This window comes from Suncus etruscus, chromosome 11 (genome assembly GCF_024139225.1).
Source record: "Suncus etruscus isolate mSunEtr1 chromosome 11, mSunEtr1.pri.cur, whole genome shotgun sequence".
Classification (NCBI taxonomy): domain Eukaryota; kingdom Metazoa; phylum Chordata; class Mammalia; order Eulipotyphla; family Soricidae; genus Suncus; species Suncus etruscus.
This window is the reverse complement of record NC_064858.1, coordinates 41,334,233-41,353,621: the sequence shown is the minus strand read 5'-3', so window position 1 is coordinate 41,353,621 and position 19,389 is coordinate 41,334,233. Positions and strand designations below refer to the sequence as shown.

The following is a 19,389-nucleotide window of genomic DNA, read 5'->3' as shown; positions in this document are numbered from 1 at the left end:
GCAGATCATTTTATTTTATCACTTACAGGGGGAGTGCAGATCATTTTATTTTCTCTTTTAGACTGGGCTATATATATTTTTTATTTTCTCTCAGATGTTTTCTGGCTTTAATAACCACAAAAGGCTAAGTTGTTTATGTCTGCTGAGTCTGGGGTTAATAAATATTTTCAATGTCCAATTCTCTCCCTTTAGATCTATTCTCACCCCTGCAGCAAAACCCAGAAAAACTGTTAACCTCAGGTCCATGGTAAGGTCTGCCATTGACGATCTCAGGTGATGCATAGAGTGGGCTCCCACAGAATGTCTGTAAAAACTTGTCCTTCTGGTACAGGTTGGAGAGGCCAAAGTCAGCTATCTGTGGAGAAAGAGCAGGGGTCAGGCACACTGTGAAGCTTGAATTAATGTCTACACTGCTGCCACATACCACATATGGCACAGGAGCACTTGAGAGATGTCCTCAGAAAATGGTCCACTGGGTAGACTTTGTTCTTCAAGCCTGAGCCTTCATGAAAAGAAAGGTGCAGAGTGGAGCCAGAAAGTCCCAGTCACAGACCTTGCTTGGTTTCCAAGCAAGGACTCCTTACTTAAAATTCCCTCCTTACATGGACTTTTTCAACTTCACTTGGCAACAGTCAATCAGTGGCACCACCAGATCCACATTATCTTGCATATCATATTGGGAATAACTTGGACCTGGATGACCAGTGCTGACTGAGCCTGGCCTTGCTTGGGATAAAATAGGCTTTTAGTCTTTGCATTGCAACCTTGTCTCAGCCCACTAGTTGTTTATATGCCTTTGAGCAGATCAGTTTCGGTTTACCCAAAAAAAAAAAAAGATCCCTTGCCTATTCTAGTTCACATTATTGTGGACTAGACAATATTGTGATATTAAGGGGAATAAAACAAGCTATTAAACATGAGTAAAAGTATTTTATAACCTTTGTGACTGATCCCAGGCACATAAGGTACATAACCTGGCTCCCCATTCAAGGGTTCTCATGACTCTTACAAAGCCTTCTCCTCTTTGCTTATTGCAGTGTTTTTTTTATTATGCATCTTCCCCATGTATATACATTACAATCATATATACACACATCCCACACATACACTTAGGCCTATACTATATATATATGTACTTACTCATGTGTATTTGTCCATATAAATAAATATAAGTCTATAGATTTATAAATCTACACATTCATCACATTGCTAACTAGACTGTGTTCCCCAAGGTAGGTGGCATATTCTATATCTTCCCCTTACTCTTATCATCCACTATCTGCCTGCACCTGGAAACACTTGTTACTAGGCCAGACAATAAGTCTCAACACAAGAGAATAGATCATTCAAAATAATAATAATAATAATTGACTTAGTTACAAATCACTGAATGGACTCTAATAGTCTATCATTGTTCTATGTTTTTTCCACTCTAACCAAATGCTATCCAGAAACAACAAAACAATGCTAATACCACTAAATTTTATAACTAAAAGGGATTGAAATAGCACATATCATGTTCTGTTTGTATGTCTTTTCATAAATATAGAAGCCCATGTAATAGCTAGGGAAACTGAGGTTGAGGGTATGAGGGCTTTCCTCTCAGGAGAGCTAAAGTTAACTGTCATTCAACCACAGAGCAGGGAGCTCTAGTAGACTCTGCAAATTTTCCTCCTATCTAAGTCAACTTCTGCCTAAGGTGCACCCTTCCCCACACTGAGTCCCACTGAGACCTTTTCAAGCAATCTGAGTGATTCATGGGCAAGCAAGAGCTCAGCTCCAGCTGAGACTATGATTTAAACATGACCACCAAGACAAACCTGTTTTGTTCAAGTCATCCCTGAATGAATAGAATGAAAGCATCTAGGGCACAACCATCCTGGCACAACACATACTTGGGGTTCTCATTGCACTTCATTGTCTCCAAGTCCATTTTTTCCTCAACTCTCCTCACCAACTCAACTGCAGGAAGTTGTTGAGAAGGTCTATGAAGCCTGCCCTAGCCATCAGAAGAGGAACACATCTATGGAGAGCCCCAAGCTTCATCCTCTCTCACAACAACACATCAGAACCACCAAACCTTAAGCACATCAGAACCACCAACACAGCCCTGTGACATCTCTGTACAAGTCCATTCCCATTCTACCTAGCATATGTGTGGCCTCTGGAACTGAGGAGCCCCAAATACATGCATGCAAGAGACCAACCTACTCAGTAGCAAAGGTTCACATGCACCCCAAGCTCTGCCACCTCTGTTTGCTTTGTGTCCCTTCTGAGAAGGGTGCTTGTGTTCTGGCCCACTCCCATTCTCACAGACTGATGCTTATCTGACACCCCAGTAAAACTGTCATTGCCACAGAGAAGATAAATAGAAATTGAGATTAGGCCATGTTATTGGCACTTTAGCGAAAAAGCAGTAGTAATCAACACATATGTACACAGTTCTCAGACATGGACCACTTGGGCTGCGACTCTAAGATTTAACGCCATATGGAGCTCATAACAGTGAGGAGGGGGACAGCCACTGATTCTGTAAGCTCTCAAAGCCTGTTTTTTTTTTTTTAAAGAAAGTTGAATGTTCTCACCTTTTGTGGTGCCAATGAGGACACAGAGCAGCAATTAGTATATAAACTGCTCAGGAGTCATGGGCAAAGATCTGAAGCTCTGTAAATATTTGCTTCCCACTTTTTTTTTTTTTTTTTGGTTTTTGGGCCACACCCGGCAGTGCTCAGGGGTTACTCCTGGCTGTCTGCTCAGAAATAGCTCCTGGCAGACACGGGGACCATATGGGACACCGGGATTCAAACCAATCACCTTTGGTCCTGGATCGGCTGCTTGCAAGGCAAACGCCACTGTGCTATCTCTCCGGGCCCCTGCTTCCCACTTTTAAAGTCAGAGAGTAACTTTATTTCTTGATACTCAAAACAGGTTTTACATCAAAACATTACAAGCATAATAGCTGGGCCGATGGGACCCTTGTGTCCATACTGTGTGGGTACTTGTGACAGATTCTACCAGTTCAAACTCTCTACTGCATCCCCTATATGACCAATGTGGATCAAGCAGAGAGGCAGTGGGACTCTTTCCTTGATACTCCTTCCCTCATGGCCCACTTTACCTAACTCACCTAACCTGACTTGGCAAGATAGTCAAAAAAAAGGGGGCCACAAAGTAATTGGTGAGTCAGGACAAACAAGAAACTGCAATGAAAATAAATAAGTAAAACATTAAAACAAAGATCAACTAGGAAATGATGGTTTCCATCTCAATAAAGGACTGAGTAGGGGGCCAGAGAGATGATCTGCATGCAGGATATCCAGGTTTAATTCCCAGAACCACATGATCCTCAGAGCACCACTAGAAAGGACTGGAAGTTGCCCCCCAAGCTCTGCCCACTGTGGCCAAAAATTATATAATGAAATAAAAGTCATTGACTTCTCCACAATAGGGATGAACCTAAGGCAAAGTGAAACTAGGTAGCACAACAGGCTTTGGCGATTCCCCTGTTAGAAGGGAAGCAAGGGAGGAATAAGCCAAGAGGAGGCAAATTCACAGAGTGTAGAGTAGTCGTTGCCAGGGGCAGGAAGGGTGAGGAATGAGGTGAATTTTACGAGACAGTAACAGCTGGAGGAAGGTGGAAAATCTGGAGTTGGGTGGTGCTGATGGTAGTAAACACATAATTGTTTTGTGCCACAGAACCGTACAGCTTCAGATGGTGATTTGTATGTGACCTTATTTTATCATCAAAGATTCTCCTTAGAAAGCCATAATAATCACTGATCTGGCTAGTGATCCAACCTAGGAAGGGAAGCCAGTGACAATGACAGATGCTGCAGGGTCTGAGGAGGCACGATGGACTGAACTCATCAGAGGCTCAGACCTAGGGCTAACTGGACTTGGCACGACTTTGTACCTGGTAGGTGAATCTTGTCCAGTTACCCAAGATCCCCTCTGCAATATGGAACCTCCCTGTGGTGAAGAATTCAGAACCCTTTGCTCATTCCTTAGAAACTACAGCCACTGTGATGACACTGATGACCAAGGTGATGACATAATTTGTTAGGCTTAACCACTGGACAGAGAAGCTAGAACTAAAAGCAGGAAAAAAGAGCCACTGGCCAACCAAGAGTCCAGAGAGATGGTGGCCCATGTCTGAAAGAGCAGGCCGTGTGAAAGACAAAGGGGTATAGAGTCTGAGTGCCTGAATTCAGACCAGTTTCCCCTCTGTCCTAGCACATCTTAGGCACAGAACACCATCCTCCCTGCTCCACCAAGATCCCAAACAGGAAGGCCTGTAAGAGGACGAGATTCTCAGGTACACCCCATATCTTATGGATGGGTAGTGAGTAAAGCTCAGATATTTAACAAGTCCCCAAAGGGCTCACTCCATGTAAGCCACTCTCAACCTGTATCCTTCACTCTTAAGAATGATGGAACTTACCACAAAGGACTGATGGAAAATTAGTGGACTGAGAGCCAAGAAGAATTGATACCTTGCCTGTCACCCATCAGGCCTTCAACCTTAGGAGCAGAGACATCTTCCTCTCATCATTCATGGGTGGAAAATTACTAGAAGGTCACCACTCGGTGCTGTGGTCCCCAGAGCCAGATCACAAAAATTAAAACAACAATATTCACAATCACACTGCCACAGACCAACTGCTGCTTTGCCAGTGGGATGAACACTCTAAATCCTCACCTTCCTCATTTTATAGAAGGGAAACTAAAGTGTGGAAACTGAGGCTAAGCAACTGGCTTGGGATTGAGGTGAAAAACTGCCTGAGCCATTAAATCCTGAAAAAAGGGGACTCATTCTCCAGGTGGCAGTGAAGGAAATAGACTTCAGCAAAGTAAAAGGCATGCACCACACTCCCTTCAGGCCCTGGGTTAGTGGCTGCAGCATCACCCATGATGGCCGCATGCTGGCACTGACAGAAAGTGAAGGTGGGATGAAACACTGAGCAGAAGGGATTGGCATCTGTTTTCATTGTTTCAGGACACACTCTCTCAGCACCTGGGGGAGCTCTTGGAGGAGCGGTCCCCATCCCGCTGATGCAACCCTGCCTGCAAATGATGTTGAGCAGTCTCTTCTCCTGTATGTCTGTGTCTGACACTGCTGCCCAGGTGTTGTGTATGTAAATATTTTGGGGGATTACTATGTTGCTCACCCTAAACTGATTAGGTGATTGTGCCCTACCCTAGGGTGTGACCTGGCATTCTGCCCCCACCCTAGGGTAGGACCTGATTCTGCTTTCACCATTGGTTGGTATCTGATCCCACCATTGGGTGGGACCTGATTCTGGAGTATAAAAACAGGAGTCTGTGGAAGGCCGGGATCTTTTGGCTGGCTGGAACTGAATCTGAGTCTTTGGACTTCAGTTTTGTCCATCCGAATAAAGCAAATATTTCCACGAGCCTGATTGTCTGCGAACTGTTTACCCGCCGTTTCACCTCAGAACTGTGGGCTAGACAGGGTGGCAGACGCGTACTCCGAGCTGGAAGAAAAGGGCCTCATTCTCCATCCCACCATCAGTCAACCTCTTCAGGGGCTGACTTGCTACACCCAGGAACCACTGTCTGCACATATCTGCAGAGAAGCCCTGGCCCAATAAGCTAAGAGGCTCCTAGCTAAGAGCAAACAGGAATAGTTGATATAAAAATTCAAGCTATTCATGTGCCTAGTCTTTGAAGTCTAACAGTCTTGGGTGGTGAACAGCACATCACCGACTGGTTACAAGAACCCTCTTTTCTCTAAAATGAGTTGCACCCCTCTGTCCCCCACTCTAACAGTAACATCCTGAGAACCCAATAACACTATGTATGTGAAGAATTGGCCTGGCTCTGTCTTCTAACCAGATTAAGAAAGATAAAAGGTTATGAAAGGTTGCTTTTCAAACCTCTATTCTGTTTCTATACTTACTACTTGTTCAAATTTTCTACCAAACTACATTTCCTTCAAAATCCAATTCAAACATTCATTCCCTAGTAAAACATTTCTGTTCATCCACCTAAAGACTTTGATGAGTCTTTCTGCTCTGCTCTTCCACAAGATATGAGGGACAGAAACTCATGACTGAGCCCCATCAGGGGGAAAGGATCAGAGCAAGAGAAGGCACTCAAGCTGAGACTCAAAGAGGGCAGGGTAAGAGCAGGGGCGAAATGCATTCCAGGCAGAGGGAACTATGTGCAAATGCCAGGAACCAGAGGAAGCTTAGTGGCTTGAGACACTCTGATGCAATGCAGGAGTCTTATCTGTCTTCCCCATCTCAAACAACCACCTCAGTTCTCTAACCTTCCCTTGAATGGACTTCCTTCATTTGCTGGCTCTTATGCATTCATCTGTTCATTTCTTACAGCTCCAAATGGAATTCTAAGACCTTTCAGGCAGATGTATATCTGGATCTTTCTCATGGCTCCCTATTCCTGCTGCTTAAACAACAGCTAGATTCCATGTTCTGAGTGTATTGGGACCCAAGGCCATCAGGTTCATTATTGAGGTCCACATTTACAAGTACAGGTCCACATTTATGCTCAAACAAATGTCACCCATTAGATGGCACCCAATGGTCAAATGAACAGGTGCAAGAATGGTGCAAGAATGCAAGCAAGCATGGAGAGAAAAAGACCTAGAGATGAAAAGAGATACTCACCAATGGTTCAATGAGCAAATAGATGAATAGAAGAATTAATACACAGAGTTCTCACATTCTCACATTCACAGCATCAAAGCCCAGAGGCTCATATCCTGAGCTGCTGTCTTGTTAAGCCCCCGAGGTTTCGATCTCATCTGAGCCTGGCCATTCAAAGCTGCTTTTCATATCCGCAGCAGCCGAACTGCCATTGTCATCAGGGCCAACAGGCCATATCCATTCTGCCCTTTTCCTCTGAGCCTGGGAGGCTCCCTCCAAATTCCCAGACCCCTCTGAGGAGGTGAGCTTGACCCTCTTGCCCAGCTCTCTTCTTATTGTGAAGCACTCTGACAGGAGCTGGCTCTGGGAATTGTGGCAATTCCATTCTCCCAGAAAGTGGGATGTGAATCTGGCTCGTTTTTATTGATTGCGAATTAACACAATGCTGAGTGTCTATTTTGGTAGACGGGCTGAGCCAGCAGGCTACAATTTGCAACCCAAAAGAGAACATTGCTCTCATGCTTTCTTGCCAGTGGACTTTGTGAATATTTTGGGAGGCCACACCCTCTGGCAGCAGCCAGGTCCACAATTTCCTGTGCCAGATGTGCTCTTGGCAAATCAGAAAGAAGAGAGAACAAGTTACATTTAGGGCTCACCCAAAATTACAGTGTTGCTGGACAAAATTCAAATTTACAGGCTTATCAGGGAAAAGGCCAACACCCTTGGAATATAGCAGATGGACTGGCATTGAGGAGGCACCCTAGGGGTTATACAAAGGAGACCAAGAGGTCCTCGGGTGGTTCCAGACTATGAACATTGAGGCTCCCCATCCAGACACTGTTGCATCCATGGGCTCTCTTAAACATGAAGGCCAGCTTGGGGCCATATGTCTGTTCATCTTTGCCATAAGAGCCCTTTCTAAATGGGTTTTCAGTAAAACTGCTGAATCAGGAAGAATTGAAGTATGGAAGGCCAGAATACAGATTCACCCCATCTGCAATCCATTTACAGAAATCTTGGAAGTGGGTGTGGGATGATGGAAAGATACTGTGCCTAGAAATCAGACCTAGGAATTGTCATCCTGACTGTGGTAGCTCTTCATTCCCAAATCAACCAGCATATGAATGCCACCATGGGAAGACAATGTCTCATAGTGCCATCTATTCTGAATCTCAGGATACTCTTGGCCACTTGGCTTAGACTTCCTGGGCCTTGATCACTTACACAGAAGACTCAGAAACAGCCCTTAAAGGTGCTCAGACTCCCAGATTCTGAGTCTTGAAGTCTACATTGAAGAAGTGGAAGAATGGATGTCAGAGAATGGGAGAGCTCAGTTTCTGTTTGGGCTATGCCAGGAGTAGACTTTTTTTTAAGGAGGAATAAAAAAAGACAAGATAGGAGCCAGATGTCCATTTTTATAACATTCTGTGTCTCTAAAACTCTAAACTGAAGGTCCAGTCCTGGCAGCTGGGCAACCCCATTCCAGGGCTCTCTGGCTTATGTAAATGAGCTATTCTACTGGGCTCCTGCCCCATTGTTCCCAACACAATTGCCTTCAGAATTCTGGTCATTCTTATCCTCCATTGGGGAATTGTATGACACTGCTGGAAGCTATGTGCCTTATCACTTCTGGGACTACATCATGGGACCAAAAGGTCACCGTATGCCATAGAACCCAATCCCCCAGCTCACATTCCAGACCTTGTAAAGCCTGCACTTTGTTGGCGAGCTCCAGAGGCAGGTGGCTGGGAGACAAGGAAGGAGAGAAAAATTGCTGGAGGGTGACACAAACCATGAGAATGTGCCTCCAGACCCCATCCTCAAAGCCCAGACACTATCAGACAGCTTCCAAGTAGTCCACTTGGCTTTTAGCTGTGCTTTATTGCTGCAGGTCCTTCAAGCAGGTGTAGTAGGAATTAGAAGTTAAGCACTCAGGGCTTTGGAGATTATCTAAAATCCTGCTTTCGTCATGAAAGCTCAGGACTGGCCCCAGGGCTAGGATATAGTAGCATTTTGCACAGGGAATGAGTTAGGAAAGCATGAGCACATCAACCACACCCTCAGATACAGGTCCCAGCATCAAGACTAGATGGAAGAGAAAACCGAGGCTTGGAATGGTGACATTTATCCAGACTTAGCTTCAAGAACGAACTGCACTTCAAACCCAGCTTGGGCTTCAAACCTTTGACTTGACTTATACACAGTCGTCCATAGCTTATAACACTCTGGAAAGGTGGAGCAACGCCTTAGTCCCCAAAACACACCTGTGAAGTTGGCTAAAAAGTACCTCATTAGCAGATGAGGAAACAGGATAGAATAACCAGTCAGCCCCCTAGGATGAAATGTTCCAGCTCAAGAGGCAATGGCCTTTTTAGAATAATCCAGAAACACACACTCCTAGGAACACATTTCCTGTTCCTGCAGAGAGGGGTTCTGACTAGCTGCTGATTCCTCACTCGGCAGGTCACACTCTTTGGGAGAATAAGAAGCCCCAGAAACAGCTTTCTGGAACTGCTGGGGACTGCAGGTGGCTGTCTCCATCTGCAAGGCAATGGTCTCCTCACACTGTCTCCTCCACCAACAGCAACAGACAAAGAAAAAGAAGCAAGGTCATTAATTCCAAGGGTTGGCCCAGGGACTCCAACAAGTCTCTGACGTCACCAGCAGCCAATCCTAAGGAGACTGAGTATTGTTCGGCTGTGAAGCCATGCAGTGAACTCCATTTATTTTGACACCATCTCTGCTTATTTTGCAGGCATGATCAAAAGGAGGCTGGTTAGACTCCACAAGAAGCTCTTGAACCCTGTGGATCAGGAGATATTTCTCCATTTTCCCAACTATAGCAGCAGCCAGTAACAATTCCTTCCGCCATCAGCATCCCAGCAACCCCACAGCAAACTCTCATTCTGGTCCACTGCTGATCTTGGGCATCAGTGGGAGCAGGGGGAGGGAGAAAGGGGAGGGTGATTCAAAAGAAATGGCAGAAGTAGGGTGGAAGTAACAGAAAGTGATCCGGGAAAGAATGCTAACCCTAAAATAATTCAGGGTTTGCTGGAACAGGGCCCAGTGTTTCTAACTTGGACTCATGAGTCAGACCTCCCTGGGTTCAAATCCCAACTCTTATATCAGCCCCACCGTAGGAGCTCAGAAAACAAAAGGACCTAACTTTTCAATGCTTCATCCGTGAAAAGATGCAACCACTTGACTTTATGGCCTACACAGGCCATACACACATACCTGTTCAAAGCCTTTCATGGTAACACCTGTAGGCTGAGAGCTTTCTAAAGTCAAAGATTAAAACTCAGTTCTCTCCTTATTTTCTTCCTTCCAATGACCATTGGTTGCAGTGCTTCAACACTTTTGTTACGATGTTGGCCAAAGATCCCACACTTGGAAATCCCCAAACTGCTCCAAAGCTTACACTGATGGAACATGAGGAACAAAGACAGGAATGAATCTGAAGGCCTCGAGTGTGCAAGGAAGCACTTTTTCACTGAGCTATATTCTTAAACCCCAAGCATCTTTTTGTATTCCTGTCCCATGAAAAAAGTCTGACATAGAGTCTGAGACAGAGGTGACTCCCCCAATCCCCAGACACACCTGCCAGAGCTCCACCCTATTTATAGGTTTTTAGATGGGTAGATCCCAGATAGCCTCTGTGCCCTGCAGGTTCATCAAAGAGGCAGGAGCTTTACCTTAATATTGCAGTTGTCATCCAGCAGGATGTTTTCCAGCTTCAAGTCTCGGTGGACCACACCATTCTGGAATAAGAAGACAGACAGGGACGTGAATGGGAGCAGTGGGGAGGAGAGAGCAAGAGGAAGGAGGGGGAGGAGTGGAGGAAAGGGGTTGACAGATGAAGGAAGTGCACTGGCCCGCCTGGTGGGTCCTGCCTCCATCTTTCAGAGACTCTCACTACTCTGAAGCCCCCCGCCAGTGACCTGGGACAAGAACACAATAGTCACTTGCTGTGTGGTTAGGGGAAGCATGACTGGAATCCATTCTCCCCCAGAGCCTGTAAAGCAGCAGGGGGACTCTTTGTGGGAAAGTCATTCCACAGAGTGAAAGCAATCTCATCCAGGCAGCAGCAGCAGCAGCAGCAGCAGCAAACAAAGTCTGTCTGCCATGAGATTCCCAGGGAAGCAACCATTTCTCTGCTAGGAACCCAAAAGTGGAGTGGGAGGGCTCACAGTCTTTCCCTGCACTGTCTGGAAAGGGCCTGGCTCCATCTATGCTAGCCCAGGAAAGCAATCCAGATGTGTCCTCAGGAGACCGAGACTGAGCCATTTTCTCAGCAGCTGGAAGGGAAGATTCTGAGTCTGCAAGCTGCTGGCTACAGGGTAGTGTTCACTGCCGGGGTGAAAAGTCAGGAGGGAGGAGGCCACTGAGCTCCAAGCCACTGAGCTGGCCCCAGTAGATCACTACCAAACTGGGTGTTCCTCCATTTCAGGCCAACTCTGCAAGGCCAAGCCATAATCAGAAGACACAGGAGCCAGCAAAAGGCACAAAATAGCCTGACCCCACAGGCCAGAGTCCAGAGAGCAAGAGCCAATGAACAATTTTTTCAATCCCAGTGATCATGCAAGGGGTTGGGCAGACCCAGAAAGTGAGGAGAGCTGAAAAGAACTGGCTCTCTGGGGCTGGGCTGAGAAAATTCAGGGTGTCCACTTTTAATTCCCCTTTGTTAAAAGAACATTTGCTACTGAAGCTCCTATCAGCAAACCAACCTACAGTTGGAAATGGTCTTTCCTGAAGAATCTACATGTTTACGGTTGGTGCTTTTCCGTCTGTTTTCATTCCCCTTGTCCACTCCTACCATCTCCAAAAGCACTGACTGGAGAGATGAAAACATGAACTCTTGTTCTAACCCAAGACAGCAAGAATGTTTTTTTTGCAAATGAAAAATGCACAAAACAAGGCTCCTGGAGGAAAGGCACAGAATACAAAGTACCTAATCTTGTTTAGTTTTAGATATGAGGAGCAGTTTGTCACTGTCTTTCAAATCAGCAGAGATGTCAAATAATGTTTGCATGGGCCCAGAGCTTTCGATTTGAGTGATGATTTTCTAACTACTTCTAAAGTCTCTACTAGCCAGACAAACTCCTTAAAACCACAAGGCCCCAGGTTGTAATCACTTGTGGGAAGGAGCTGACTCTCATAGGAGATTCAATCACTGTTGTCCCCAAAGAGATTGATAGTTTCAGGCATTACATTTCTGGAAGAAAGTACCAATGGGATGAAAATTATGGCTAAAATGATCAACAACCATTAAAGTTGAAATACAGTTTAGAATTATTATGTCTTTCATTTCCTTCTCTAGAAACCCAGAGCAACTTAACGTGGTTGCCTCACAAACTCAACCCATTAGGCACATCATAATAAAAGGCACTGTATGTTGGCAACAAAAGGTTTGTGTTCACAGATTCGAGGAAAAGTACCATGAACAGAGAAAGGTTGACTTGGTCAAAGGTTGAATTGGTATGACTTGGTCATAGGTTGACTTGGTATGACTTTGTCATTTGAATAACTCTTAGGAAAAAAGGTATCTATCTGAGGGGGGTTAATAATAATTTGTGATCACCAGAAATTAGTACCCATATAAATATACCATAACTACAAGTAAATTTTTATGGGCCAGGAATGTGAGTACATATCTACCTGTGTGAAGTTCTGAGTTTTAGTCCAAGCAACACACACACACACACACACACACACACACACACACACACACACACACACACACTACAAAAAAATTTCTATATAAAATACTATAAGAAAATGTCTATTAAAATACCTACTAATTGGGCCGGGAAGGTGGTGCTAGAGGTAAGGTGTCTGCCTTGCAAGCGCTAGCGTAGGACGGACAGCGGTTCGATTCCCCCGGTGTCCCATATGGTCCCCCCAAGCCAGGGGCGATTTCTGAGCACATAGCCAGGAGTAACCCCTGAGTGTCAAACGGGTGTGGCCCAAAAACCAAAAAAATAAAAATTACCTACTAATTATTTTTAAAAGGAAAGGCACAAGATATTAAATCCTGAGTGTTCATGACTAGCTCTGTCCAAACGTTGGTCTCGGTTTTGATAAATGAGTAATAAAATCAGAACCTTTCGGTCATCAACAGTGTATGGGCAACCAGGAATGCCCTATAATCAGCTCAACACTTGGTCATAACTGAAATTATTCCAAATAAAGTGTTTGAAAATTGGAGGACTGGAAGGTAACAAAGCTGTCTATCATGGGTTATTCTTGGATTCTGGGTGATCAATGGTCATTTTTCTTGCTCTTTTTTGTTTGTCTTTGAGCCAGACCCAGAGACGTTCAGGGGTTATTCCTGGCTCTTCACTCAGGAATCACTCCTGGCAGTGCTCAGTGGAGCCACATAGGATGCCAGGGAAAAACCCAGGTCAGCTGTGTGTAAGGCAAGAGCCCTCCCCTCTGTACTATGGTTAGGGCTCCTCCTGCTCTCTTCAAAGCCCTCCTCCACATTGCCACATACCTTGTGGCAGTAGTGCACGGCTGAGACGATCTGCCGAAAGAAGTGTCTGGTCTCACGCTCGCTGAGCCTGCGCCGCTCACTGATGTAATCATACAGCTCCCCTTTGCTGGCATATTCCATGATGATCACAATCTTATCTTTATTTTCAAACACTGCAGGGAAACAGATACACAAATACCCTGCTTATCCCACAAGCTCAGTCATGCCAACAGAGCGCAGGCAAGAGGACAGAGATGTCACCGAGCAGGGTGCTGATGGCTCCCTGGAGTCAAGACTTCCCAGGTCACAAGGATAGGGGGTCTTGCAGCCAGGACAGCAACAGCCTTGTGACTGATCGCTCAGTCTTTCTTTCTCTTTTGTTAATATTTATTATTGAAGCACTGGGATTTACAAAACTGTTGAATGGCAGCTTCATGCATCCAATGTTTCAACAACACAGCCTCCGTCAGGGTTATTACTTATAAGTCTTACCCCTACAGAATAGTTCTCCTGTGAAGAAAACAATGGGTTGTAACAGTCATGACAAATCAGGGGAGATGGACCTGCCATGTCAACCTGATAAGCTACTCTGACCTCAACATGAATGGTTGATCTTATCACCACTTTGCTTAGACTCCATTCAGAGTACCGATCCCAATGAAATCCAAAGGTGTTGTGATCCTAGGAATCTTCTTAGCCTTGGACACATTCAGAATCCCCATTTTTGGATGCACATGAATGTTTCTGTTCTATTTTATTTCTCAGTCTACCTCTACATTCAGAATGCTATTTGGCATATTGGACTAGCTCATTCATATTGAGTGAACTCAAAACTTCATCTCTGATGAAGCCAGAGAGTAGGCAGTAGGCAGGGCATTTGTCTTGCACATAGACAATCTAGATTTCATCCCCAGCACCACATATGGGTCCCCAAGACTTTCCACAAGTAATCTTTGAGCACAGAATCAAGAGAAGGCCTGAACACTACTGAGTGTGACCCCAAAACAAAATAACTTCATCCATGCATCCAGGACAAGCATATCAAAGAGAGATTGTAGAAAAGTTAAGACTCTTGCTTTGTATATTATTGACCCAGGTTTGATTCCTGGCACTGCATATGGTCCCTGAGTATCACCACAAATGATCCCTGAGGGGAGAGCCAGGAGGGAGTGATTCCTGAGCGCTGCCAGTTGTGACCCCCACATCCAAAATTAAACAAACAAAAAACATAGCATATGATACTTCCCTTTTCAATCCTGAAGATGCCACAGTACATACTCAAATTCTGCCCAGCTGAGTGACTGGGACTCTGGGAACAGGGGCTCTGACTGGGCTCTCAGACTAGGTATGGCCTCCCCTCATGACCATTAGTTTTCCACTAAAGTCTTGCACAGATGCCCTCATATAATTGTTCTGAAATCTATCTTGTGGAATAGGAAAACCTTTGTAGGCTACTCAACACCATTCCTGAGAGATCCCTACTCTGCCTCAAATACTCAGCCACTGCCATGCCTGATGCAGGACTCTCTGTCTGTCTCTCCTCTCTCTCTCTCTCTCTGTCTCTCCTCTCTCTCTGTCTCTCTCTCTGTCGCTCTCTCTCTGTCTCTCCTCTCTCTCTCTCTGTCTCTCCTCTCTCTCTGTCTCTCTCTCTGTCTCTGTCTCTCTGTCTCTCTCTCTCTGTCTCTCCTTTCTCTCTCTGTCTCTCTCTCTGTCTCTCTCTCTCTGTCTCTCCTCTCTCTCTCACTTCTTCCCATTCCCTCCTTCCCTCATTACCTCCCTTCCTGGGTTCCTGTGCCCTTAACCTTGCAAATGGCTACAAGAAGCTTGGGCCCCTCCTGTTCCTTCTTGACTTCTTCAAATCCAGCCAAACCTCTCTGATAAAAGTTGGGAGCAGGCAGAGGGCAGGGAGGAGGTGGAGAGACAAGAGGCAGATAAAATTGGCAGCTCCCCCGTCTGCTGGCCTCCATGTAGCCTGCAGCCTTGGCTCCTACAGGAGTGCACAGTCTGCGATGAGCTTTCGCTAAAAGACTGTAGGAGATAGAAAAGCCAACTGGGGAGTTAATTCAGGCTCCCCCAAAGACAACATGATAGGCCCTGGAGGAGGGAAGGCAACAAGAAAATAGTGGGAAAGTAGTTTAACAGGAGCAAGAAACAAGAAACAAGGAGCCTCATGCATCCTTCAAAATAAAGTCTCAAGTGCCCTCGAAGGAAGGTTCTCAGCCCTTTGAATAACTGTCAAGTGTGGTCATCCCTGGTGCTGACATTAGACTGTATCTGCAAGAGGATTCTTCCCTTGTATTAGGCAAACTTGGATTTAGGCTGAGCCCAGAGCAGTCCAGCATCACAGTTCTACATAACGAAGCCTTCTTGAAGCCACTTTCATCAGTCCATCCTGCCCAGGCTCCCTTTAAAATATACCATGGTTCTGGACATTCCTAGCTCAAGATCCCCATCCTCAGTGGCTCCCATCTTTCCCTTCCACTCCTGTGCTACCTGCCTCCTTGGAAGGCAAAAGGGGACATCCTCAAAGGTAGATTCTATTGAGCACTAGATGTGAGAGACATGAGTTAGAGAAAATTGGCTGTGGAATAAAGCACATAGCTAAAAATAGGGGCCAGAGAGATAGCATGGAGGTAGGGCGTTTGCCTTGCATGCAGAGGGATGGTGGTTCAAATCCCAGCATCCCAAATGGTCCCCCGAGCCTGCCAGGAGTGATTTCTGAACATAGAGCCAATTGTAAAGCCTGAGTGCTGCTGGGTGTGACCCCTCCCAAAAAAGCAAACAAACAAAATGAGTGTATGAGGTGCCATTTTGGGCACTGTGAGGGAGTCTGGTACCTTCATTCCCAGCTGAGCTGGATGACTCTACCAATCCAGCATTCCTCCCAACATCCAGAGTCTCCAATCCGAGTCCACCCATGGCACTTTTGCATAGAGGAGAATCCATCCACATATCGACACCATCGACAGGTCAGCCTAAAGTGAGAACTTCCCATGAGGCCACAGCTGGCTTGGGCCATCTCTACTACCATGAGCCCACAAGAAAAAAAAGGTCATCTGGCCATCTGGGTGGTAGCTGGAACCCCAGACAGACTCCATGCAAATAACTCACATGCAAGCCCAGGAGCCTTCTTACATCCTTTCTAAGAACAGCAATTCTATGAAAAAAAAAAAAAGCCAACTCAGTGCAGGCAATGTAAAAAAAAAAGCAACCTGCAAAAATTAAATCGAAGTTGGAACCCCAGGCGGATCCTCCCTCTTCAGAGAGAGTTCCGATCCAGAGAAATGAACAGACACCATGCTCAACCTCAGAGCCAGGCCTAGTCCCACCACCTGCATGTCCCCATGCTTTGAGCCTCTACCACTGCATGTGTCTTTGCATCTCTGAAGCCTTGGTCTCCTCAGTAATGCAGGGAGTCAAAGAAATCCCCACATGGAAGCAGGAAACTCTGGGGTGCTCCAGAGGATAAGGCCCTTAGCAAATATCTTTCATGCTTAGAGCAGGGCACTTGATCCTCCAGAGTCAGAAAAACTGAACCTGAAGACTTTTCTTTCAAAATGTCTCTATCAGCAGCAGCTTCATGGAGCCTTTAAGCACGAAGGCACTAAGACCCGTGAGTCTTTTCACAGCTTAACCTAGGATTTATCATCTATAGGAGGAGGCCTTGGAAACAGGGCCCTGAAGAACAAGCAGCTTCTGCAAGGCAGGCTGCAGCCAGGCCCCTATTCCCCCATCAGGGTCACTATCAGCAAGAGGTAATAAGAACACTCTTGGCCATTCTTCTAGCAAAAAAGGACTGCTTCCCTTGGGCACTTTTACAACTGGTTATTTATAAGCCCAGAAATCTTGTCTGTGTTTATGTTATTAGTCACTAAGCAAAAGCTTATTTTCCACCAGTTGGGAAGGGTTTCCTTTCAGCAAAATGAAAGCCTGTGTCTCTTGGCCAGACAGTTTTACCCAGAAGCCTGGTGGCTCCAGAATGGTAAGGAAAACTATGGCCCTTGCCATGCCAAGCCTACCAGGAAAGCCCTGAATAGAAGCTGAGCTCAGCTGGCATCCACCCACAGGCAGGGGCCTTGTCCATGGAGCAGACTGGATTTTAGGAGAGCGACAAACACGGACAAAGCTCTCCCAGCTAGGTGGGTGGCTGTAGCTTATCACCTTAAGCACACACCGGATTTATCGCCCAGAGCACACACCTGCTTTCCCCAATCCCCTTACTCTGTCTTCCCACACAGAAGCACACACAATATTGTAATCCCCACATCCTACCCAATTGGTTGATACAGAGTCCACACCTTACTCTCTACCTTACCTTCCCCTAATATAAATATCCCTTTCTAACTTTAAACGGTTACTCTCCGGAACTGGTTGATGGATAATCTTTTGCGAGTGCTCTACTCACCTGAGATCCAACCTAACCAGTGATTTCTACATCCAGCAACTCTAACCTCACCAATGACTTCTACATCTTGGGATCTAACCTTATCAGCTTCATTTATAGGTGGCAACAGGGGTACTGGAAGGAGTTGTGCAAGCTGACAGAAGGAGGAAATGTGGTCAGGGAAAGGGTTGAGCAGGAGGCAGGGCAGTAGCTGGAGAACTAAGAGCAGAGCCCAGCTGTGGGTAAGGACTGTGGACTGACAGAAGGTGGTAGCCAAGAATGAGGTGCAGAGCTTGAATTCCCAAAAGGAGAACCTAGTCATGAAGAGCCAGACACACACCACCCACCAAAGCCAAGATGAAAGCAAGGGAGCTTCTGGGATCTCTGATCTAGGAAATAGTGCAAGACTCACTTGTTCCCAAGAACCTTCCCAAATGATTGTTCCATCTCCAAGACTTACTTAGAATAACCACAGTTAGCACTTATTGAACAGTGAGTGAATTGTGATACTTACTCCTCACCATCCACTAAGACCATCCCTATTCCAAAAATAGGAAGCTAATATTCAGAAAAAGAAACAGCCCAGCCAGCATGCCCGGTCCACCTCCCCTAGGATATATAAAAGCCAAAATCAAGAACATGACAAGTACAAGGCAATATCCTGGGTTCATTTGCCCTATTTTTGGAGTCCTTTGAAAACAGAATTGCATTCTTTGGGGCCTGGCTTCAGACCATTGCACTGGAAACAACCATCCATGCTGTCCCATGCTGTTCCCTTGCTGAAGGAATGTGTTCTCTCGCTGAAGGAATGGCAGTTCAGTTGTCTGTTCTGCTGGGGCAGATATTTGCATAGTGAGGTTCATTCTTCCTGACTTGGATTGTTATGAACATTATTGTGCAGGTATTTTTAATGCCCATCTTTATGAACTTTTGTGGGAAGATAACAAAAGGATTTAAGTGCAAATATGTGTGGGCTTCTTCATTACAGAAAACCAATCTGCCTGCTTTTTAAAGAAGGTTGGACTTTGATATATGTTTGATTTGGAGATTTTTGTTTTGTGCATTTTGTTTTTAGTTTTTGTTTGGTTTTGGATACCCTGCAGCGCTCAGAGACAACTCCTGGGTTTGTGTTCAGTGGGTCACTCCTTGAAAGCACTGCTTAGGGAACCATCAAGCTAGGGTGGGTCACATATAAGGAAAATCCCTTAATTCCTGTACTATCTCTCCAGTTCTCTAAAAATGTTTCCTAATGGACCAATATGAAGCATTTATTAGACCACTTAGTTATGTATGAGTATATAGAAGCATATGTACAAATTATGTATAAACATATACCTGCACATATATACATTATACATATAAAGCATATGTATAAATGTACATATGTATACATCATATGTATATGTATACATATGTATAAATATATACAAGCCTAAGTCTGTCTTTGAGTAGTTGCATTTGAGTAGTTAAATTCAAGTAGGACTTATAAAAGAAATCAAGTACTCCTGAGAAAAGCATAGTACTTTAAGGAAAAGGAACAGAAATCAGTGCTAACCAGATCAAAGTGGAAAATAACAGTTCTCAGAGGACACTGGAACTGGGCTATAGTAGCTTTGGTTGCAATTGAAGGGCTGCTTTCTCTTCACTTTTTTTTTTTTGTCTTGGGGCCTCACCCAGTGATGCCAGGGCTTACTCCTGGCTCTGCACTCGTTAACTATTCTTAGTGGTGCTCAGGGGACCTATGAGATGTCAGAGATTGAATTTGGAGTGGCCACTTGCAAAGCATTTTTCTTCTACCTTCTTTAAGGTAAACTTTGAGGGGGCTGATGAGTCAAGTTTTTTTCTGCAAATGGGGAAATAGGCCAAAGAACTTTGGGATCCTCTGCTCTAGCTCAGAGAGA

General features: G+C 45.2%; 1 protein-coding gene across 1 annotated transcript in view; it reads right to left on the bottom strand.

Annotated features, from left to right (window-relative positions):
• The window catches only part of NUAK1 (NUAK family kinase 1), a 68,618-nt gene that overhangs the window by 8,981 nt on the left and 40,248 nt on the right, over positions 1-19,389 (bottom strand). The window contains exons 3-5 of the mRNA XM_049783114.1: positions 13,126-13,277; positions 10,325-10,390; positions 236-355 (exon numbers count right to left, since the gene is read on the bottom strand). Coding sequence (XP_049639071.1) covers positions 236-355; positions 10,325-10,390; positions 13,126-13,277 — 338 coding nt within the window. The remainder of the gene's footprint in view (positions 1-235; positions 356-10,324; positions 10,391-13,125; positions 13,278-19,389) is intronic.